General features: G+C 51.0%; 1 protein-coding gene across 5 annotated transcripts in view; it reads right to left on the minus strand.

Moving 5' to 3' along the window:
• Positions 1-9,556: 9,556 nt before the first annotated feature.
• Positions 9,557-23,986, minus strand: part of PALM2AKAP2 (PALM2 and AKAP2 fusion) — a 525,161-nt gene continuing 510,731 nt past the window's right edge. For 3 of the 5 annotated variants that reach the window (XM_055130274.1, XM_055130296.1, XM_055130305.1), the window contains 2 exons: positions 18,440-18,478; positions 9,557-13,633 (listed from right to left, as the gene is read on the minus strand). In XM_055130274.1, coding sequence (XP_054986249.1) covers positions 13,535-13,633; positions 18,440-18,478 — 138 coding nt within the window. In that variant the 3' untranslated portion in view covers positions 9,557-13,534. The remainder of the gene's footprint in view (positions 13,634-18,439; positions 18,479-23,986) is intronic. The other 2 variants (XM_055130289.1, XM_055130281.1) reach the window with 1 other exon arrangement.

The following is a 23,986-nucleotide window of genomic DNA, read 5'->3' on the forward strand; positions in this document are numbered from 1 at the left end:
GAACCCAGGGGCTTGCCCCAAGCAGCCAGCAGACCCCAGCACAGGGCACCCTTGTGAGAAGCGTTATTCCTGCTCCTGCTACCAGCCCCATCTTCCTGGTAACAGATTCCACCTCTCAGGGGCCAGAGTAATAGTACAGAGGGTAGGGCACATGTGGCCGACCTGGGTTCTATCCCCAGCATCCAATATGGTCCCCCAAACCCATATGGTGCAGAGCCAGGAGTAACCCCTGAGCATGCCAGTTGTGGCCCCAAAGCCACCCTTTACCCGCCAAAAAAAAAAAAAAAACCAACAAATTCTACCTCTCTTTGCACATCTGGGCACTCACCTGGTCTCCGCAGCTGCTGGGGGCGGGGGGCGGGGGGCGGGGGGCAGCGGGCTTTTCCTGGGCCTCGTGGCCATCCGTACACCTTCTCTTCCTCCAACACCCCCTTTCCGGAGACATCCCTCTGCACTCCTAGGAGGCTGCCTTGCAGAAATGGCTTCTCTGACTTCTCTGAACTCTTTAGCACCCTGCCAGGAGCCAGATGGCAAAAATGCCAGCATTCAACAGGGCCAGAGACCCCCCCCAAACCCTGTCTGTACCTTTAGCCAGAAGTCACCCGGAGACGGGAGGAACATGGCAACGTGTTCTTAGGGTGTTTATAAATACCCTAAATAGCCAGTGACTGATTTCCCCACCATGGTGGCCCCGTCAGTTCCTCTAGTCTAGGTCGGGGTTCTTGACTCTGCTCTGCAGCCCCAATGCTCCAGCACTTCCGTGGGGCACGTCAGTCATGAGAAGCCCCAGAACCTGCTGAGAAACTCCGCCGGGAGCCCCACTGTCTGCCCCAGCCCATGCTCTGAGGTGATTCTGATGCAGGCTCCCTGGTTGGTCCCAGCCTCCACGTCTGATCAGAACCAGTAGGTCATGTTTGGGCTTTTATGGGGGGTTGGATGGGGTTCATACCTGCTCCCAGTTCCGTGCCTAGGGGACCAGGTGGTGCCAGGGATTGAACTGGGGGTTAGCATCATGCAAGTCAAGCTCCTTAGCCCCTGTCATATCTCCCCAGTTACATATTTAGTTTGTTTGTTATTTAGGGGCCACACTCCATTATGCTCAGGACTTACTCCTGGCTCTGTGCTCAGAGGATCCCTCCTGGCAGTGCCAAAGAACCTAATGTGGCTCTTGGGGAAGCTGTGTTGGTTGCATGCTAAGGCAAGTGCTTTCCCCTCTGTACTACCTGTCTGGCCCTTACAGGGGGAAAAAATAAATTAAAGCAATAGACAAACGACCCATATCCCACTTAGTATCCCCAGCCCTAGTACAGAAACACAGAGTGCGTTGGAGTCGTCCTGCTCCAAAGCATGGCTATCCCCGCACTTCAGGCTGGAAAGGGAAGAGAAAGGAGGTGCTGGGCGGAGAGTAGCCCCTCTACAAGCCCCCCGAGGAAGCCGAGGGTGTTTGCTGCGGAAGTCTGATTCGCACAGAGAGAACCGGCCAGCAGCTAGCTCCCTGGTTCCTGTCTCTCACAAGCCGGAGTCTGATCTGGGGCAGCAGCGACGGACACATTGGTTGGTCCTGAGCTTTGTTCGTCAGGAAGGGAAGGAACAGACACAGGGGGTGGGTCGAACACCTGCCTGGGTTTGACCCCTCTCGGGGCCCCCTCCCAACTTACACACACAGAACAGGGATAAGTGCTGGCTTAGAACCACCCACGGGTTTGTTTCCCCACTGAGCATGAAATTCACGGTCAAGCCTCTTGCTTTGCTGATCACTCAAAAGAACACGCCCATCCCTGGCCACTCGGCAGTCAGGATGGACAGCGCGAGTCTGGGACTTGCTGCATACGATCTAGGTAGTTTGGAAAACAGACAGCGGGGCTGGAGAGAATGCTTCCCTGGCATGTGGCCCCCCCTAAGTTTGCTTCCCTGAGCTCCATAGGGTCCTCCCAGCCCTACTAGGAGTGAGCCCCGAGCACAAAATTAGAAATAAGCCCTGAGTACTACTGCTGCATGTGGCCCCCAGACCCAAAACCAACTAATCAAAAAAAGGAAAAAACCAAACAGACACAAAAAAGTCTGACTTTATTCAAAGGCAAAACTTCCTCTGGTGCTCTGGGCAGCAAGCAGGGGCTGGTGGGGCTGCGCTGGGGTACTTCCCTCCCACCCGGGACTCGCTGCTCCCCATTCCTTTGCAGGAGGGGGGTGTCTGTCCTTGTGTTTGGGACTGCGTGAGGGTTGGGAGCAAGGACTTTACCTGGTTCAGCCTCTGAGAGCCAGCAGGGAAAGAAGTTGATTAAATAAATGTTCTTGGCTGGTGTTTGGAGACACCCCCGTGGCTGGATGCCTACGGACCGGACCGGGAGGATGCTTTCGGATCCCTGATACCACGGGCAGCGTGCACAAGCAACCCTTCCGCCTTGTGTTCAGGCTGGAAAGAAACCTCCCCTCCCCCACTCTCTCTGAGCCCAGTCCCCGGGGAAACCGTACCCAGCTCTGCACTAACATTCGGATGGGGGCGGCTGTCTCTCCTCTACGGCTGGACCTGCAGCTGCAACCCGGGGTGGGCTCCTGGTTGCTCTCAGCTATGATACATACTTGCACCCTCATCTCCAGAGGAGGGTGTGTGTGTGGGGGGGGGGGGGGAAACAAGTGGCTTGAAATCCTCTTTGCAGCCTCTTTCCTTCAGCTTGAGAAGAGGCCAGCAGCCCGGAAGTAAGCCCCTCCAACCCACCCAAGGCTCTCTTCAACAGCTCCCTCTCAACCCCCCTCCCCCACCCTCCCACCCCGTAGTGGTGAGCAGGGGTGTGGTGTCAGCAATTTTGTATGTCAGACACAGGGGCACCACAGCAGAGCATCCCCCCACCCCTGCTCCAGTCATTGCATGCATGAGTCCTGGATTCGAACCTGGCACTGAAATCAGAAAGTTCTGTCTAGGGCAGGAGCAGGTAGGGCATTTGCCTTGCACGCGGCCGACCTGGGTTCAATTCCCAGCATCCCATAGGGTCCCCCGAGCACCGCCAGGAGTAATTCCTGAGTGCACGAGCCAGGAGTAACCCCTGTGCATTGCCGGGTGTGACCCAAAAAGCAAATAAATAAATAAATAATAAATTTAAAAAGTTATATCTAGACCTGGAGAGATAGGACAATGGATGGGGAGCTTGCCTTGCAGGCGGCCAACCCAGCTTTGATCCCTGGCATCCCATCGGGTCCCCTGAGCACTGCCAAGAGTGATCCCTGATTGCAGAGCCAGGAGGAACCCTCTGAGCCAAAAAAAAAAAAAAAGTTATGTAATAAAGTGTGACACTGAGTAACCTGGGCTACACCGGGGGACAGTAGAGGACAGTGCTCTGCAACCTCTTAGCCCGTGCGCCAGCCCCTGCCTGGCATCTGAGTAGACCGGGGGTTTTCGGCTTTCCTACTTCTACGCCAGTGGGTGGCACCTGTGGTTGAAGACCTGCTCTAGGTGGGCTCAATCCTCGGCACCACGTGTTCCTTCCCCTCACAGTAGTACCAGGCGTGGTTCGGTGCTCCTTGGCCCACATCCTCAGTCTCTCCGTACTGATCCACCAGTCGGCTTGGCTGAGAAGTTGTGGGACTGGCTTCTGGCCACTGAGCCTCGCGGGGGCCTCTGTCCGGCCTGCCCCTATGATAATTACTCGGACCCAGCAATTTCACGACCCCCCCAGAGTGCTGAAAGTAGGGACGCAAGTGCATACGCACAGGGTTTCACAGCTGTTCTCAGCACTCGCCACAGGAAGGAAGGCCCACGGGGAGCGATGGGTGCCAGAGCCTTGGCGAGATCCAGGGGGCACTTGGGACCATTTGGAGAGTGGACCACTGGCCTCTGGGTCCTGGGAGGCAGCTGGGGAGACTCAGCACCTTAGGGTGTGGGAGTGTTGGCTCTCAGTGACTGCCACCTCCCCCATACCTTGGAGACATCAGTGGACACAGCCAACTCCAGCTGGCTAGGGGATGCCGTCTTCCTCCTGGCCTTGTCTGGAAAAGCACAGAGCAGGCCCAGGACTGAGCTTGGCGGAGTGTGTGGAGCGAGTCCAGGAGGAGGAGAGTTGGCACGGGCTTGGTTTCACTCTAACTGGGCTTGCATCCTTCCAAAAAGAAGAGCGCGGGCCCTTAAGAACCACGGCTAGCCGCGTGCTGCTCCTTGCTGCCACCTGCTGGCAACGCCTTCCCATTGCCGTTGAAGTGCCCGTTTCACCTCCACGGGGTGCTGTACAAGTCGTGGTCTTCACTGCAGTGGTGTAGAAGCGCCTACACGTGGATTTCAGTGGACTCCTGTCTTGTGTGAAGGGCGGGAAAAAGTCCTCTTGACCCCAAGGAAAACGTTTGCGGAAGTGGCATTTGTCTTAGGGACTACTGCCACCTAGTGGCCAGCTTTTACCCAAGCAGGCACATAGTGAAACGCTGGCAGTCAAAGGGAAACCGTGAAAAGCCTGAACTAACTTTCCCTGGGAAGTGCCTCAGCTCCTCCTTGGGAAATTCCTTCCTTTATGTCTCCTTACAGCGGAAGCCATGGAGGCATCTCGACAGGCTGGGACGGATCTGATACCAGCACAGTCCATCAGGAGTGACCCCGAGTACCACTGAGTGTGACCCAAAAATAGACCAAAAAATTCTCAGTGCAAGCGTCTAGATCCTTTTGACCCTCCACTGAGAACTTCTGGGATCTGGCAGTTACGATGCCTTTTTCATTAGTCTTATTTTAAAAGATGTAGATTAGCGTATTTGACGTTTACAACACTGCCATAAAGGGAAAACGCCAACGCCATCACCCACCACAGACTGGAGTTCTTCTTTCCACCCAGAACACTTGCTCAGTGCCAACGCCCCCGTGCTATGCTGTTTTGCTGCAGTGCTTTAAATGTTCTTCATAATCACATGACAGGGGACACTCTCTGTCACTTGCTTTCATCAATTTCTCACCTAACGGTCTGTTGTATTCTGTGCTAACTCTGTATACTCTGTGTATATTCTGTGTATACTGTTGTATTCTGTGCACACCAATCTCCATCTTTCAAGAAAGATTGCACTGTATTTCATTGCCTGGTTGACTCCTAATACACAGTCCACATGTAATTGTGCTAGGTTCCGGTGGTACTCAGGAAAAATATCCTTTGTGAGGTGCCCGGGAACCACTTCTGGTTGATACTCAGCCAGGTTGCAGGGCCCTGAAGACTTGGGGCTCAGCTTAGTGATGACCCAGAGGGCTGGGGGCCACCAGCACACACCAGACACTGCCCTGGCCGTGTTGGGTTTGAGGGATGGCCACGCAGCACTAAGGACCAAACTGCCAGCAAAATGCTCCAGTCTTTTGAGCTCTCTCTCTTGCCATCAATGTTCCTGAATATCTCTTTCTCTGGACTCTGTATTTCCACAGAAACTATTGCACAAGGTGGAAATGTTCGTCTTGATGAATCATTTACAAAATGGACTGGTCTTGCCAGCATCTCCTCCACCCTTTCCACTGTCCCAAGCCTTGGCAGCTGTATGGGCACATATCCTAATCTGGTTTGTTTGCAGACTTAAGACTAAGTGTAGACTTGAGCAGTGGATCTTGGAAGATAGCAGCTCGCTGGAGATTTCCCCAGACCCCGTGCTGAGCCGATTTCACCATGGTAACTCAGATGCAGTGGGTGTCCCCTCTCCACCCACTCCAGATGAACCCCCGGTGGCCACAGACTTGCAGAAGAAAAACCCAGGTACTCAGAACCAGGGACTAAGACTCCAGGCCACATGGTGGCGGGGAGGGGGGAGGGGAGAGGACGGGCCATCCTTTCCCATCTCTCTGCCCGCTTGGGGTCCTGGCTGTCACTTCCACACACTGCCAAGCACATCAACGGCCTTGATCCAAAGAATCACAAATGGATCTCAAAATGGATTAGCCCCCTACAGAGATGTCTCCGAACCCCAACAATTTAAAATTTTATTCTTTTTTGGGGGGGTCACACCCAGCAATACTCAGGGGTTACTCCTGGCTCTGCACTCAGGAATTATCCCTGGCGGTGCTCGGGGGACCATATGGGATGCTGGGAATTGAACCCGGGTCGGCTGCATGCAAGGCGAATGCCCTACCCGCTGTGCTATCTCTCCAACCCCCATAATTTAAAATTTTAGGATTCCAGGACTGTGCAGCTGCGACCTCTCATGATACTCATAATAAGCAATCAAAAATAAATTATCTAGCATTTACCTGTGGCGGGCCGCCTTGAATGGTAGTGGGAAAACTCAAAATAATGGTGGTTGGTGGGAAAGTTATGGTGATGGGATTGGTGTTGAAATACTGAATGTAATCAAAATGTGAACAACCTTATAAAACTAAAATGTAAAAACAAAAAATGGTACTAAATGGCTGGAGGGATAGCACAGCGGGTAGGGCATTTGCCTTGCAAGTGGCCAACCCGGGTTCAATTCCTCCGTCCCTCTCGGAGAGCCCGGTAAGCTACCAAGAGTATCTTGCCCACATGGCAGAGCCTGGCAAGCTACCTGTGGCATATTCGATATGCCAAAAACAGTAACAAGTCTCACAATGGAGACGTTACTGGTGCCCGCTTGAGCAAATCGATGAACGGGATGACAGTGATACAGTGAAGTATGTGATACTGAGTCAGAAAAAGAGAGACATACATGGTATGATCACTCATTTGTGGGATATAGTAGGAGAATATTACCCAAAGACAATAGAAACAAAGACCTGGTCCTTAGTAGAAACCTCGCCACAATAAGGGAGGACAGTTAAGAAGGGACCACTATAACACAGGTAGAGGGAAGTGATCACTCTGGGAAAGAACTGGATGCTGAAAGGAGAGTGAGACGCATGAGACCCTTTCTGTCCCAGTATTGTAAACCACAGTGTTTAAAAGGAAAAAAGAAACCTGTCTGCCATAGAGGCAAGCTTGGGGGTGGGAGACTGGGGACATCGGTAGAGGGAAGTGGACGCTGGTGAAGGGATGGGTGCTTGAACTTGAACAACTGAGTCAGTCGTGAACAACTTCGTCTCAGAGATTCAATAAATTTAATTTTTTTTTTAAAAAAGACTAATGACATAGAGGTGGTAAAATTGCTTGATCCCTGGTTGCCTGCAGCCATGAGTGGTTCCTAAGCACTGCCCGAGGCAAAGCTCTCTGTGATGGGCTTGAATGCCCCCCCACCCCTAACTACATCCTGAGTGCCGCCTTCTTTTTGTTTTGCTTTTTGGGTCAACCCAGCGATGCACAGGGTTACTCCTGCTTTGCACTCAGGAATTACTCCTGGCGGTGCTCAGGAGACCATATGGGATGCTGGGAATCAAACCCGGGTTGGCCGCGTGCAAGGCAAACACCCTATCCGCTGTGCTATTGCTCCAGCCCCCTGAGTGCCTTCTTAACCCCTACCACCTTCTCAGTGTTATCCCTTACTGGAGTGCAAAGAAAGGGGCTGGTCAACATCCCCTTAAACTATCAAACTCCGCCTTGCATGCTGCCAACCCTGTTTGATCCGCAGCATCACAGATGGTGCCCCAAGTACTGCTGGATGTGATTCCTGAACACATCTGGGCAAGACCCACCCTAACCCCCCACATGTAGAACTCCAGAGCCCGGGGATGTGGCTGAGAGGCAGAGTTGGCCTTGCATGCGTGAGGTTGCAGTGCGGGAGCCTCGGACACCAACACAACCAAGGGAAAGGAGATGGGGAGAGGTAAGAATTTAGAGTCTGGTGTGTGTGTGTGGGGGGGGGGAGAGACAGTCCAGCAGATGGGGCGTTTCCTGGCTGTACACGGCCACGCGGGTTCAATTCCCGGCACCACATAGGATCCCCCTGAGCCCGTCAGGAGATCCCTGAGCTCAGAGCCAGGAGCGGATGTCGGACGACACCCATGACAGCGTTCACAGGGTGCAGGTGCTCCGAGTAGAGAGCTGGGGTTGGAAATCTGGGGGAGGTGGGTGAAGGGGAGTGGGGAGAAGTCCCCCTTCATGTGGGGAAGACGAGAAGGGAGAGGTGGCTGGGACAGGAGGGCTGGGGGTACAGGTTATGTGTGAGGGGCCGACCAGGGGGACCAGAGAGGAGGAGAAAGAGGGGTGGGAAGAAAGGAATGGGGACAAGAGGAAGCTGGGGAGGAAGCCTGTCTCAGCATGCTCTTCTTCAAAGCCCAGAGCTCTGGTCTTTAGAGTCGAAGGTCACTGCTGGAAACTGAATACAGGTTACACACACATGCCACGCGTGGGCTCACTCCCCTCCTCCCCTCGCCTGTTTTCTTTTAATTGAATCACAGTGAGATACACTGTTACAAAGCTGTTTTTTTTTTTTTTTTGCTTTTTGGGTCACACCCGGTGATGCACAGGGGTTACTCCTTGCTCTGCACTCAGGAATCACCCCTGGCGGTGCTCAGGGGGCCATATGGGATGCTGGGAATTGAACCCAGGTCAGCCGCATGCAAGGCAAACGCCCTACCCGCTGTGCTATTGCTCCAGCCCCTACAAAGCTGTTCTTGATGGGGCGTCAGTCATAGTGTCCCAACATCCAGCCCTTCACCAGTGTACATTTCCCACCACCAAGGTCCCCAGTATCCCTCCTGCCCGCCCCCTTCCCCCCAGCCTGTCTCGACCTCTGTGGCAGGCACTTTCCCTGTCTCCCTCTCCCTCTCCTTTTTTTTTTTTTGGCTTTTTGGGTCACACCTGGTGATGCACAGGGGTTATTCCTGGTTCATGCACTCAGGAATCACTCCTGGCAGTGCTCGGGGGACCATATGGGATGCTGGGGATCGAACCTGGGTCAGCCGAGTGCAAGGCAAACACCCTCTCTGCTGTGCTATTACTACAGCTCTTCTCCCTCTCCTTTTGGGCATTATGGTTTGCAATACAGACACGGAGAGGCCATCATGTTTGTTCCTTCACCCATTCTCAGCACACATCTCCCACCCAGAGCGATCCCTTCCAACCATCATTGTCCGAGTAGTCTCTTCTCCGAACTGCCCTCTCCCCCCCGCACTGGAGGCCGGCTTCCAACCACGGACCAATCCTCCTGGCTTTTGTTTCTACTGTCCTTGGAGCCCGGCAAGCTTCCGAGAGTATCCCGCCCACACGGCAGAGCCTGACAAGCTACCTGTGGCGTATTCGATATGCCAAAATAGTACCAATAAGTCTCACAATGGAGACGTTACCGGTGCCCACTCGAGCAAATCGATGAACAATTTGTAGGGATAATAGTGCTGCAGTGCTCATATCCCACAAATGAATGCAGTCGTTCTACATCTGCCCCTCTCCTTCTGATTCATCGGCATGCTGCTTCCCGTGTCCATCCGTGTATAAAGGCTCACTTTCCCTTGTCCCCCTTGCTCGACCCAACACCTCCTGGGCCCCGCACGCCATCTCCTTACCTCTCCCAGAGGCACTGGATCATTCCAGTGGGTTCTGCTGATTGCTGAGCCCCTGGCGACACAGAGCTCGCCCCTGAGTTGTCCCTGGGGCCACGAATGCTTTCCTGGTGCCAGATGTGCAGAAGTCAGGAGTCACCCCCATTTGCCCATTCAGTCCTCCTCCTTCCCCCCCAAACCCCCTACCAAAGCAGCCACCATAAAAACACCACACACGGGTTTTAATGAGAAAATAACTGTATACTTGCATTGACTGCCTCACAACCACTATAAAACAGAAGCAGGAGAGTAACATTGAAGTGGTTAACATACACAGGAGGGCCGGATACAGCGTATAATTGTCAAACACAGTCTGCTGTTTTCCCCCTCCCTCCTTCCCCCACCCCCCCCAAAAAAATAATAGGAAAAAAAAAAAGAAGCATTTGGGTAAAAGAGCAACAACAAAATCAAAATTGGCAGCTCACTCACTGAAGGCTTAAAATTCAGGAAATTGGTTGTCACTAAAACTGGATATAGTCACCATCTCTAAACACTTAGGCTATTTTTTTTAAATACATAGATTAATTACATCCATTCTTCAGTTGGAAAAAAAAATGATTTGTCTTCAGAGACAAGCGTCAACACTGCTCAAGTGTCCCTTGTTACACTTGATCTGTATGTGTGAGTGTGTGTGTGTGCGCGTGTGTATCTATGTGGACGCGGATCTATCTACTGCTTGAATGGAGTCATTGTCGAGGGCGGGCAGCATGCACAGGCGTGAAGAGGCAGGAGAATGCAGGGCCCAGCCCGGTCGGACCCAGCCCCGTCTCCTGCCACTGACAGACCCTGTTTCCATAATTTCTGGATGAGAAACCCAAGGCATGTCAGTCGTGAGACAGCTAGGGAGCCAAGAGAACGGCTATCGACACGGCGGGCTGGAGGAAGCTCGGGAAAGCTTTCTAATGGCTACAGGAGCTAAGCGTTGCTTCTAGTGAAAAACAAGCGTGCGTGCTATGGTGGGGGCGGGCTGGGGTAGAGCCTCTTCCTCACCGTGGATTTGGATTCGGAGGCGCTGGTGGGCTTTCCTGCAGTGTCTTGTCTTTTCAGGACGTGAAGGGGCTTTGGGTGGGACCCCAGGGCCTTAGCACAGGGCTCGGTATGAAAGCAGGGGCCCGAAGTTTCTCAGTGAATAAAAAACTCGAGAGCTCAGAGAGCAAACCTGGCTCTTCCCAGGAAATGGAGATGGATTAACCGGTGATGGGGATGATGATGGGAGCGGAGTGAGGAAGGGGGCTGGAGAGGGGGAACCGGGTGAGAGAGGGGGGTCCCTGCGGCTAAGCCACGCTCTGAGCGAGTGTGGCAGTGTCCCAGAGAGTCAGCTACGCACGGAGCTCCACGTGCAGCCCTGCCCCCCAGGTCGGGTCTCCTCGCAGTGGTGTTTCTGGGGTGACCATCTGTCCCCCAACACCGGCAGGGGTGCCTGCCAGGCCGCTCCTGGATGGGGGGCTGGGGCAGGGGGCCTGCTGAGCTGCAAATCCAGCTGCCAACTCTCTTCTCAAAAGGCAGGCTCAATGCAGATCATGTGGTCTTCGAAACAAATCCCCCAAACTTCAGGGCCAGTCCTGAGGATTGTCTTCCGCTGGTCTGCTGGTGAAAGACGGGGGTCATCTCCTCCGTGGGATTGTCTCTGCCAGACCCACAGTCAGGCTCGAAGACTCGGTGCACACTTTCCGTCGGTGTGTATCCACTCAGTGCACACAACTGAAGGGCTGGTCACCCGCCTGGCTGCCTGTGGCCGCGTCCAGGGCAGTGCGAAGCTGCACACCCCCCCGCCCGTCACCTCCCTGCCATCGACTTCCTCACGTGCCTGAGAACACGGTATCTCATGGGCACAGATGCCTTTCCGGGGGCTCCCTTTTCACCTGGGAAGACAGCTCACCTGACACATGTCCTGCCTCTTTCTAAGACCGCTGTCTCCAAGCCAGCTCACTGCAAATGAATCCTTCCCGCCGGGTCTTAACTGGCTTTGTGGCTAGCTCGTCCTGTTCAATATTCATTGGATTACTCAGAAAACAAAACAAAAAAACACCTGAATCATACAGAGGTGCTGCCAACTGCCCATCCGGAGAATCTGGCTTCAAATGGCAGGTTCCCTTGGCGCTCTGGAAGGATCCTTGTAAGTCCTCAGACGTCCGTGTTTACTCCGTTGCCCCCCTTGTTGTATTTGAGGACCAACTTTTCCTTAAAGTCCATACTAGTCTAATCCAAAGCGAAGATAATGTGCAAAAACATCTACATACAAATCTTGTGAACTCGCTACTTGTCAGAATAACATATTAAAGCTTATGATGTAACAAAATAAAAACAAAAACGCGTGTTAGTGAGGGTGGACTTAATTATTGCTTCTCTTTTAAAAGTTTTAGAGAGGGGAAAAAAAAAAGGCTGATCAGTCTTTATTCACGGCCAAAATTGAAAATTTTTCTCATCCAGAAATTGAGGGCATCCGATTGCTGAATACCCTGATCATATCATATTGCTTCAAAGGACAGTGAGAATACAGCTGGTATCTGCTATAGCATGTAGACGAAGCATGAATACAAAGCGTGAGAATAAATATGATACTTTCCCAAATGTCACATTATAAAAACTGCTCAAAACTTTGCCATTGTGACTCATGCAAATACCATGTTTGGTCAGTTTAATATTACAAATACTGCATCCGCTCCGTGCCTCTCTTTCCCTTTTCATTAAAAAAAAAAAAAAAAAACGAAAGAAAGAAATTCTCACTCCTGATGCTGGCAGGCAGCCCTGGAGGCAGTGAACATACACCCTTGTCCCTCGATCATTCTGGAATTATCCTCACACGCATGTCTTTACACACAAACACACAAAGCATACACACTTGACACAAACACACAAAGTTCTATACACACACACACACATGCATACAAGCGTCCCATCTTTAGGATTTGTAGCTGATTTGAAGCCTGCACTTAGATTTCTATTCTTCTCTACATCATCCTGAAAAATACTGGCTGTTCAGCAAAAATAGTCTCTCTCTTCCTCCTTTTCCCCCCCCCTATCTTGCTCCTTCCTTTCTTCTCTACCTTCACGACCCTTCTTCATGTTTTATTTCTGATTGATCCAAAATAATCTCACATTCTTCCCGTTACCCCTAAGGTCCACTTGATAATATAAAATATAATTATAAACACCTCCTCATTTCTCATTATCTACCTCTCAAAGGCAGAATTCGCCCTTTTTCTCAATTATTGCCACTCTAAAAATACCCCCGCCATCTTGAACCCAAGCTGTTCAACGTATACGGATTTAAAACGTGTATAGGTTCCCCCATCCCATCATAAAAATAGTTGTTGCTCACTAAATATAGTTTTCTTATGAAGCTATAACATAAATCGTGAAAATGTGTCCTCATCAACTGCAGACCAGTCAACCTTGTAAGCAGCTGAGATACTAAAGCTAGAACGATCCATTTGGTTTGGCTTTCTCCCCCCCCCCCCTTACTCAACCTCCTCATGTAGAACTGATTGTGTTTGCAACGTGAAGAAAGATGGTCTTAAAAATATGGATCTTATATATACTACAATCTTAACTGCCCCCCATTAAAAACAACTTAATGTAAGAGAAATGGAATCATGATAGCCTCTTCTGGGCAAATACAGAGAGAAACGCTGTTCATTTGATAGTCGCTGGAGCACATGGGGTCACAGCCCAACTTCACTGCTGGGAGGTCAGGTGGGAACTAATGGGGTGGGAACTGGTGCTGCATCGTTTCTCCCAGCTGGGGCTCTACTGCTCTCTAAACAGCGCCAACCCCAATCCGCCTCCTCACCCAGCGAGGCTCATCTTCATTCTGCCCCGTGGCAAGGATGCTGATCTGCTTGTAACGTCTTTGTCCTTTTTTTGGAACAGGTTGTGGATGGATCCAAATCCAAGCGATTCTTTTTAGTTCCCCAAAATTCCTTTCTCTTTTGACGCTTGGGAGCTGAACTTGGATGGATGGGCTTCTTTATCGGTTGGATTTTTTTTCATCTTTGTGTATTGCAGCTTCTGGTCTACATAAGGATTGCTGAGTTTGTTTGCACTTTAATAAATATTCCATTAAAATGCTTGGATGAATTGATTTCTTGGTTTCTTGGTAACCCAAGCACCAAAGAAGCTTCCTGGGTGGAAAGAAGTTTGTTATTCATTGTCCTCTTCCTCCTGGTTGGCATAGATCCCTGCTTCCCAGCGCAGAGCCAGTGCACTCTTTCTTCGGTTAACTCGTGTGGCCTCAAGGACCTGGGGAGAGAGAGAGGAAGAAAAATTATGCAGGGTCCATGGATGTTCACCTCTGGTTTTTTTCTCGATTTCCCTCTCTCAAGGGCATCGGAAGTTAGAGGGGAGAGAAGTCAAATGTCCTGGAAGGCTGGGAGGGAAGGGATACAAGAAAATAAGAGTGAAAAAGGAGGTTTTGGGTTTGCCTTGTTCTCAGAACCAAAGTCCATCTATCCTCTGGCCCACAGTTTTCAACATAGAGATTTAAGTTTCCTGAAACATTCTGTAGATTCCTATAAGCCTTCAAAGGTTTTAGATAGCAAGGCAAATCTTGTATTCTACCTGAGAGATTAGAACTATCTGGTGGAAATCCAGTGTATCTGAACTATCTGAAAAGGTAGCCACAGGCCACGGGGGGCATAAAACACTCAGAATAGCCCCAGGGTAACTCCAAGATGCTAAATATTTAATTTCAACTTAACACTCTCATGGAGTTTTAATTTAAATGCAATGTTTAATTTTCTTAATGTTCTCTTGACAGGCTGAACAATATAGCTACAGATGAGACAAATCGCGTTTCAGGCTATTAGAAAAGCAATCAGAGCATTTTGATACCACATTTGGGACACAGGTACAAATAAATGAAGTGCAAGGAGACAATTTCAGACACGGGGGCACCTGCCGTCTGGACAGGGCTTCATATGACAGTCCGTGGAATCTCAAGGGGAGACCAGCCAGGCCACTTCTGCTCCAGCATTAATGACATTTAGGTCGGCAACCTGTGAGAAAGGGCTCGGTTCCATGACATGGCATCCAAACCTTCTACTAAGTTAAGTGGCATGAGCTTATGCGGTGCAGTTTCTGATTTTTGAAGAAACTTGCAATTGAGGCAATACTACTGATTGACTGTCCAAACTACACTGGAGGCTTCGCTTATTCTAAGAACAGCCATCTGGGAAAGTGATGGGGATGACGGTAACTCCAGAGACAAAAGACGTGGGTTATAGGTACCAGTGTGAGTACAGGCCCGGCTATGTGTTGAAGGTCCTTCTCAGTACAGTTCTCTGCACCTGTGATGTGGAACTTTCCAGAGCTTCCTTGCACTTTCCCCCTTCGTCTGGGAGCCTTCCCCTGCCCTCCCTGCTGGCACAGCAGGGCCTGGCACGCCATGTCTGTGGAGTGAATGGTCACTGTTTCGCTTTTGTTTTGTTTGGGGGCCATATCTGTCAATGCTCAGGGGTTACTCCTTGCTCTGCACTCAGGAATTACTGCCGGTAGTACTTGGGGGGGACCATATGGGATGCAGAGGATCAAATGTGGGTCAGCCGCGTGCAAGGCAAGCACCCTACCTGCACAGTACTGTAGTTGTGGCCCCTGCAGTTATTCTTAGACACATCTGCCAGTCATAAAGGGTCTAGAGCAAGACACCGGTAGCAGGAAGCAGACCCCCACACCTGGAAAAGCTAAAGAGAGGATCCTGTGGGTCCCAGTATGGCCCCAGAGTATGAGAAAAACTGCTGGGCTGGAACTGGCAACTCAGAGCCCCATTTCTAGTTCTGGCATTGGAGCAGGTGGCAGATGCTTTAGTGACCATCTGTCCTAAAATTGTGTGTGTGTGTGTGTGTATGTGCGCATGTGCACTTAAAAATCCAAAGCTCCCTGTTAACTTTTGTTACCGCAGATTAGCTCTATTTTAGGAATAAAGTGAAAAATATTCCTTTATTTTCTGAGCCCAAAACAGCACTTGCTTTGGGGCCAGAGAGAGAGAGAGAGCACAGGGGGTGAGAATGTTTGCCTTGCATGCAGCTCAATCTCCGGAGCCACACAGGGTTCTGCAGAGCCTGGCCAGGAGTGATTCCCTGAGCAGAGCCAGGAGTAAGCCCCGAGCACTTCACAGGGTGGTACCCAAAGAAAAAAATAACACAGGGTAGCCGGAAGCCCATCACACATACTGTGAACTGCTTCCTGTATTAGCCCTTGGTGCGGTTATGACTCCCACTTCACAGAGGCAGACAGGAAAGCGGGGGGGGGGGGGGGGGGGTGTCCATACCTCACCGATGCTTAGGAGGGAAAATGAAGTGGCGCTCCAGAACTCTAGATGCAGAGTTTTGGCTCTAGGCTGCCCTAGATGCTACTGCGTGGCTGGGAGGACTGAGTCAGGAGAAGCAGGATGCTCTCTCCTTAGAAACAGAGCGAAAGCACCCTTGCACACAGACCAGGCTTCACGCTGGAGTCCTTTCACAAATTAATTCTCACTTATGACCAGTAGGGGGACATCAACTCTCTTTCAACATCCTTATCATTTTCTCTCTGCTGCTTAACGAATTCAAATGAACAGTTTATTTTATTATTATTATTATTATTATTATTATTATTATTTTGGGGGGGTTTTGGGTCACACCCAACGATGCTCAGGGCTGACTCCTGGCTCGACACTCAGGAATCACTCCTGGCGGTGCTCAGGGGACCATATGGGATGTTGGGAATCGAACCCGGGTCGGCCGTGTGCAAGGCAAACGCCCTACCCGCTGTGCTACTGCTCCAGTCCCTCAAATGAACAGTTTAAATCTGAATAGCCATTAACTGACAATTTTACTTGAAGGGGAAACGAATTATACACATTAAAATATGTTAATATTTCACCCCATTTCCTTGTCTATTCCCTATTTACATGAGTGTTTTAGCCCCCAACTCTTTTGCATTTGAGGATAAAACTGGGCCCAGTTTTAAAATCTTTTAACCAGATTTCCATTATTCTTAACTATGTCCTCATAAAAGAGATATGGGCTTAGGGCGGAATTCTCAAATTGCCATCCATTAAATGAGAGCCACAATTAGACACTGATAAAGTGACATACAATGATATTCTCAAAATGCATTTTAGACCTTATGGAAGAAAATTACCAACTACCAGCAGCCCATATCTAATCACTGACTATAATTTTCTTTTTTTGTAAAAGGTTTGAGATTTAACATACTTTGGGCTGTTTGTTAGTACAACCCACTTGAAGAATAATTTGCACCTGTGGTGAAGGAGGGGATGTAAAAATTCCATATCCAGGAATTCTTGTCCAGAAGGGGAAAGATCATTCATTGAGGCAATGTTCGTAGTGGGGACCAAGAGGGAACTGGAAACCAATGGGGAGCAAAGAGCACCAAGCACTGGAGTAAATGCTTTGCAGCCCAGGTTTGGTTCCCAGCACTCATGGTCCTTCAGGCACCACTGAGAGTCACCCCTGAATTGGGAGTAGCCCCTGAGCACTGCTAGACGTGTACCTCCATTTAAAAAAAAATAACCAAATTTCTATCATTAAAAGATTGAATGCATACAGAGATACCAATTCAGGAGGAGTATTATACAACAGTCAAAGAGAATATAATATCTAATAGAGTCCTAACTATTTACAGCAGTCAGAGACACACTGAAAAGCAATGCAGCCAGACACAGTCAAAGGTAGAACAGGGGTGGGGAAAATTCTTTTCTGCAAAGTGCGATTTGGATATTTATAACACGGTTCACGGGCCATGTAATATGGGCAGATGGGCCCTGGGCAATGAGACGCACCCCTGTTCCATCACGTATCACATGATCCTGGGGTCTCACAGACCCGGCGGGCAGCACATTCCCCACCCCTGGAGCAGAGGACACTACTTTATGTGAGACCATTCAAAAACATGCAAAGCCAAAACATTACTTACATATACATACATGTGGTCCAGAAACATGCTTGGAAATGAGGAATACCAAACTCAAGAATAGTTGCCTCAGAAAAGAGAAATATGGGAACTGGGAGAGGAGTAAGAGGGCTTGAGTTGTATTTGCAGTATCAGTTTTGTTTTGTTTTTTTTAATAGTAAGCACATACTGTAAAAGGTTGTGCACGCAAAGGCTGGCTAGTAAGAGAGGTGGTCTCAGTATGTATGATGTCACACGACTGGGGCATTTGAATGCCGGCCAGGTCCACAGTACCAGGGACTTGGATTTTGTTGATGGCCGAGTTATCTGAACCTAGGAAGTAACAGAGGTGACATCGGCTCTCAATTAACTCCCAAACGGATGAATGAACGATCCTCGCCACAATTCTGTATATTTGAAATACCAAAAAATGTTTAAAAAAATGCTATCACAATAAAAATTAAAAGTACTGTGCTTTCTCATAGCAAGAGAGAAAAATACCGGGAGAAATAAAAAAATTCTTTTTAAATGCTTTTTTTTTTTTTTAATAAACAGGAGTGGTGAGAGAGAAGACTGTGGTGAATGCAACGCTTAAAGATACTCCCCAAACAAAAGACCCTGGCCGAGGAGGTCTGGGTGCTGCCGCCGAGAATAGCTTTGCCTAAACCTATGGAAGGACCTGCTCGGGTAGTACCGAGGGAAACCAGGGACGGTCAGAATCCACAGCCCAGTCCTCTTGAGTCCTACATGTTCGAGCCAGCCCCGGGTGTATTTGTTACCAGTGACATTAGAAACAGAAAAAAAAAAAAATAATAATATATATATATATATATATATATATATATATATATATATATATATATATATCTCCACATTGCCATCCCTCGCACCCTCTTGCTTCTAGTTCCGTGAGCTGGTCACCCCACCACCGGGCACAAGCCAAGCTCAGCTGTGACCCCACAGACACCACCCGCCACCACCAACATTCACGTCTCCCAGTTCAGAAAAAGGCAGGAAGAAGACAACGAAGAGGAGCTTCTCCCCTGCTCTTCTCAGAAGGACATCCCCGACACCCGTGCAACCTCGGGGCAAGGCGCGCCAGCATGCAGCGGGCCACTCATGCAGGAAGACCAAGACAAACAAGTTGAAAAGTACCTCGGAAGTCACCTTGCAAGACAGTAACTTAGAGGTGTACTGGCAGAGGGGAGAAAAGACCAGGGTTAGTACACAGCAGAGACACACTCGCACCACACTCTCCCCCACACCCTCCCTGCCACCACGCCCCCCTGCGGGAGGCACAGGGGCAAATGGGAGGGGGCCCCCGGACACCAGAGCATACGCACCCCAAGGCTTGCTGCCTTTTTGGCACGCGCGTATCTGAAAGTCCGTATCTTGGGGACGAAGGAAATGCCTTCGTCTTGCCTCATCAACACAGTACATAAGTCACACTGGGTGAAGGCAAGATTTGTAGCTTCCGTTTTCTGGGCTTTGATTTCACAAGTCTTTTCTCCTGGTGGCAATCGGCTCCTGCCCCTCCTCCCCCCCCCCCTCAGCTTCTACCCGCCAATCGCTCCCCACACAAGGCCCTTGAGGACTATTTCACAGTTGCTAGAATGTATCACATCTGTGGTTGGCCAGCGGCTGTTTTCCTATAGGGAAGAGAACCCCCGCCCCCACTCCAAATAGTCTCAGGGCCTGGTAGAGTTTGCCAAGAGGAGCCAGGAAGTTGGTTGGTCTGAACGACCAGGATGCCAGGAGGAGTTGGGGGGAAGCTAAGGAGAGACATGGACTAGAGACAGCCTCTCCCCACACGCCCCTAAACCCCAGCCTCCTTCATTGCTGTTTGGGGTGGTCTGGGCAAGTGGAGTTCCCAAGTAGGGATGATTGTGTAGAAACTATGGATGATGCCCTCTGGGAATCCTCCCTAGGAGACCCCCTCCAGAATCTGGGCAGCTTTCCTACCTTCCTTCCACTTTCCTTTAAAGTCTTCTCCCAAAATAAATAAATAAATGACTGTTAAGTGACCTTTTTAGTTCTTGCAGGAGCCTCAAGATCTCTGAAAGAAAGCCATAATGCCCCAAAGTAGAGAGAGCGTCTGGGGAATACTGCCTGCCACGGAGGCATGGGGAGGGTGGGGGGGGGTTATACCCGGGATATCGGTGGTAGGGAATGTGCACTGGTGGAGGGATGGGTGTTTGATCACTGTGAGATTGTCACCCAAACATGAAAGCTTGTAACTATCTCACAGTGATTCAGTAAAATTTCAAAAATTAAATAAATAAATAAACAAATAAATAAATCAAAGGAGATGGTACACTTAAAAATAATAAAGTATGAAGACAGAGGGGGAAAAAAATGAATCTCTGCAAGGAAATCTTGGGAAAGCAAAGGCCTGGCTTCGGGGACCTGAGAGAGAAAGTCCCGGGTAGGCAGTGCCTCAGGCCTGCAGCCAGGACCCATGTCGACAGTGCTCAGAACACAGGGGACATGCATGAGTTGGGGGGAGCTGGTAACCATGAACGGGTCAGGTGGGATCAGAGGTCCGTCTGTGACCCCTGACGGTTTCTTCTGTGTCGCACGTATCAATCGCAGTTCTACAAGGGGCAGGATGACGCCCAGAAGGGGAGCTTCCCCTCCGTAGCTTCCCTGGTATAGTTTGCCAAGAGGACCCAGGAAGAGCCGCGAAGCACGTGGGGGCTGAGATTCTGGCAGAAACACCACGGGAGGCAGCAGCCCCAGTGGGGAACCAGCCCTGACGCCCAAAGGGTGCTCTGGCCCAGAGGAAGTGCAGGCTGTGAGTGCTGAAGACAGTCGCAAGGGAGGTGGGGTTGGGGGGGGGGGGGCAGATCGGCCTCAACCAAGAGAACAGATGAGACTGTCCCAGTCCTACACAGGCAGGAGCTCTGGAAGGCTGCTCAGATGCTGGAGAGGAGAGGGAAAGAGAGAGAGACAAGAGAGGAGGGGAAGAGAGGGAGGGAGAGAGCGAGAAAGGAGGGGGGGGAGAGAGAGAGAGAGAGAGAGAGAGAGAGGGAGGGAGGGAGGGAGAGACAGAGAGGCAGAGAGGCAGAGAGAGACAGAGAGGCAGAGACAGAGAGGCAGAGAGAGCGCTCAGGAAAATGTCTCTCAGACCAGATCTCGTGCCCTGGGCTGGATGCCTAAGTGCCAAGACTTGGATTTGGAACGTTCCATCAGAGAGAAGCAAATCCAACGGGTTCCAGGGCATGGTTAACTCAGGAACCCATCTCCTTTGGAGGCTCTGGTCGGGTGGAGGGAAACAAGTGGCTAGAAGCCCCCTCCCCACCCCCATCCCGACAGCCTGAAATATCCGCCCCAGGCAGGGCGCCTCAAGCCCTTTGGGGAACTAGAGGATCCCTCCTCTGGGTGTGCTGCAGCACCCGGGCAGAGGGGGGGGCAGCTCAGCCCAAGGGTCATTTCCGGGCCAGAGAACTTACCCAGGGAATGGAACCCATGGGATAGGCAGGGCGGGGCTGCTGTGTTGGGGAGGCAGAGCGTGCACGGAAGCCCAGGTCAAGGAGCTTGATGAGGCTGTGGCTCAGTGCCCCCCGTGCCATCTCGGACCCTTGCCCAGGCCCCCCTGTGGGCTAGCAGACAGATGGGCGGGAGGAGCAACCCTCCTGGGCCAGTGAGATGCTGGCAAAACTCATGGGCATCCAGGCCACAGGGCAACCCAGAAGCTAGCCCAGGAGAGGAGAGAGCACTGCGGCTAGGGAGGCCACTGGGGGTAACTTTTTCCTGCCGAAGGAGGCAGAGAGCCCTTCGGATCAGTAACACAGAGAGTCTCTGGGTAGCTACTCCAAGATTCCAGGCTTTCGGGGGAGGAGGGGACAGCCCAGGGTCACACTATAGATCTCCCCAGGGCCCCCCACAACCCCAGCAGGGAGGATTATTCCATGACTTCGAGGACTGACAGGAACAGGACTTTTACCCAGTGGGGGCCTCGATGGCGAGACCACCGCAGCTCTGGGGACGGGGAGCTGGTTTGAGGGAAGGATTCATTATTTTTGGTAGGAGGGCAGGTTACTCGGAAACGGCAGTTTCCTGTGACTTTTTTTTGCTGTTCGGCAGGTCACGCTTATTCTTATCACTGCATCTAACATGCCACTGTACCCAATGACCCGCTTTTAAGACCGCCTTGTCCTTGGGAAGCAGGCTGGTAGAATTCCGGTTCAGTTCAGAAAGAGCTGGTTACTCCTGCGGGCAAACACAGAGTTGGTCCTGACTGATGGGTGTGGGCCACCAAGTGACTCTGGGGAAGGAGTATGGGCAGCTGCAAAGGCTAAGGTGACACTGGCCCCCAGGGGCCACAGGAGGCTGTCTCAGGAGCCACATTCTTCCCTGAGAACAAGGGGCGAAAAGGAAGCCAGACAGAAGTCCAGCTTCTGGGGGCCGGGGAAGTCAGTGAGAGAACTCGAGTTTCAAGCAACATCTGCTCCCTGGGATGATTTTTTTTTTTTTTTGGCCAGAGAGACAATGAAACAATGAAAGATGAATCTGGGGCAAAGAAGTGAAGGCCTGTTCATTCCTCCAACTTGAACTTCTCCAGGTTGGGAAGCAAATACAATAGAAAACGAGTCCCCAAATCAAAAGGGACAAGAGAAAAGTCAACCAGTGGCTCAGAGGGTAGATTTATTTATTCTAGAAGAGGTATGTTCTGTCTTTTCCCAGCGTGGACCTCTAGAGCTCTTATGCAATTCCTAAGAATTTTCTCGACAACAGACTTGATTCTCTGGAAATAGCACGAGCGATGCAAAACCCCTGAATCCAAAATCTAGGAAAACCAACAGCCTGAATGCTTTTTTCTGAAATGTTGATTTCCTTGAGGAAAAAAAGGGGAGATGAGGTCGACATTTCATTTCATAAGAGAAGGTCAATCAACTGATAAAAACGCTGATTTTCCACGGACCCACTATGTGCAGGGGGAAAATCAAGGCTGGCTGTATTTGCTCAGAGGCCTCCTGGGTGTTGTTGCTGACATGAAAGAGGCTTCTAGCCTCGACCGATAAACTGGCTCGGAGGGGAACGCTGCACTTCTGAATGGACTTTTTCTTCCAGTATTTGCATCGGAGCTCCACAGAGCCGCTCACGAGTTATGAATAGCCCGTTAAGAAAATACCCTCAAGAGGGGGGCTGTGCTGGGGGGTTACGGAGTGTTTCCAGTTGCTAGAACCCCAGGGGTCTGTTCAGCTTTCACGGGAGCTGTTGCTGTGTGACACCACAGGAGACGAGAAACAAGCTGTACACTCCCCAGGATCACAGGCACCGGTCAGTACCTGGAGGCAAGTTCCCTGTGTGAGGTGGGACCGTCAGGAAGGGCTGGTCAAGTGACTTTCATGATCAGAAGATGTCCTCTGGCCTCAGAGGACATTTGTCCACTCGGAATGTCCTCACATCCTGCATCGGAAGTGTCAGCAGTAGCTGGCTGATCTATCCCCGTGCCCTGATTTGGGGGAGAAGCCCAGAAATGCACCCCGCACGCCCCGCCCCCGGGAGGGAGTCAGTATGTCTCGCAGTGCCAGGGGCAACCCAAGGGGAGAGCCTGGCAGATGCCAAGGGAATGTTTCCACTAGATATTTAGAAAAGCCACGTTCAAGATCTGGTGTCACTTCCAGAATCCTTTAACGGAGTCATGGGGGAAGGGGGGGGGAGTGCGCAGGGGATATGAAAAATGACTGGAAAACTATATGGAATTTTTCGCTTCAGGTGACTAAATAATTGACCGTCCACACTGGGACACATTTGAGAGGGGCAGGGGAGGCCAATGCAGTGGACACAAACCAGAACTGCCCCCTTGGCAATAAACTGGGGAGTACCCACATCCGACTCGAGCTAGTGGTCACCTCAGAAGACCTGGGGGAGGAGGGTGGGTCACCTCAATGCATGCTAAGAGACTAAGGCCAGCTGTCTCCCTTGGGAGGCTGGGGACTGCACCGCGGCCTGGAAGTCTCTTTATTTTTGTTTTTTTGTTGTTGTTGTTTTTTTGCTTTTTGGGTCACACCCAGCAATGCACAGGGGTCATTCCTGGCTCATGCACTCAGGAATTACCCCTGGCGGTGCTCAGGGGACCATATGGGATGCTGGGATTCGAACCCGGGTCGGCCGGGTGCAAGGCAAACGCCCTACCTGCTGTGCTATCACTCCAGCCCCCAGCGGCCTAGCGGCCTGGAAGTCTCTTGCTGGTAACACAGGGCAGAGGGAGGGCCTCCCTTCTGGGTCACACACGAAGGTCACGTGCAAAATTCCCCGAGTGGAGGGGAGCAGGGAAGCCGTGCGTTCCTCGACTGCCATTTCTACACAGGCCTGGCAACGGCTCCCAACGCTCTTAAGTCTTTTGAGAACCACGCAATATTGATGACGACTGCCCAGGAGACTCAGCCTGCATCTTCATCACTCACAAGAAAAAACAGAATCTCTGCAGAGCAGTTGGGGGGGGGGGAAGAGAGGATTTCACAGTGTGTGCCTGTCCCTCTTCCCCTCGGTGTAGAACAAACAGTGTCTTTGCATTGGGAAGCCACACAATCCGCTCTGGCCTGATGCATGTTTTTGAGACACAAGGCCGACACCCACACCCAACTGCACATAGGCCCGAGACACACATTTGCAACCTGGGTTCGGGAACACCTCCCCATGCTGGCCACACAACCACAGGCAGACACATCTGGAGTCCTGGGCGCTCGCTTTAGA

This window comes from Sorex araneus, chromosome 1, assembly GCF_027595985.1.
Source record: "Sorex araneus isolate mSorAra2 chromosome 1, mSorAra2.pri, whole genome shotgun sequence".
NCBI lineage: Eukaryota > Metazoa > Chordata > Mammalia > Eulipotyphla > Soricidae > Sorex > Sorex araneus.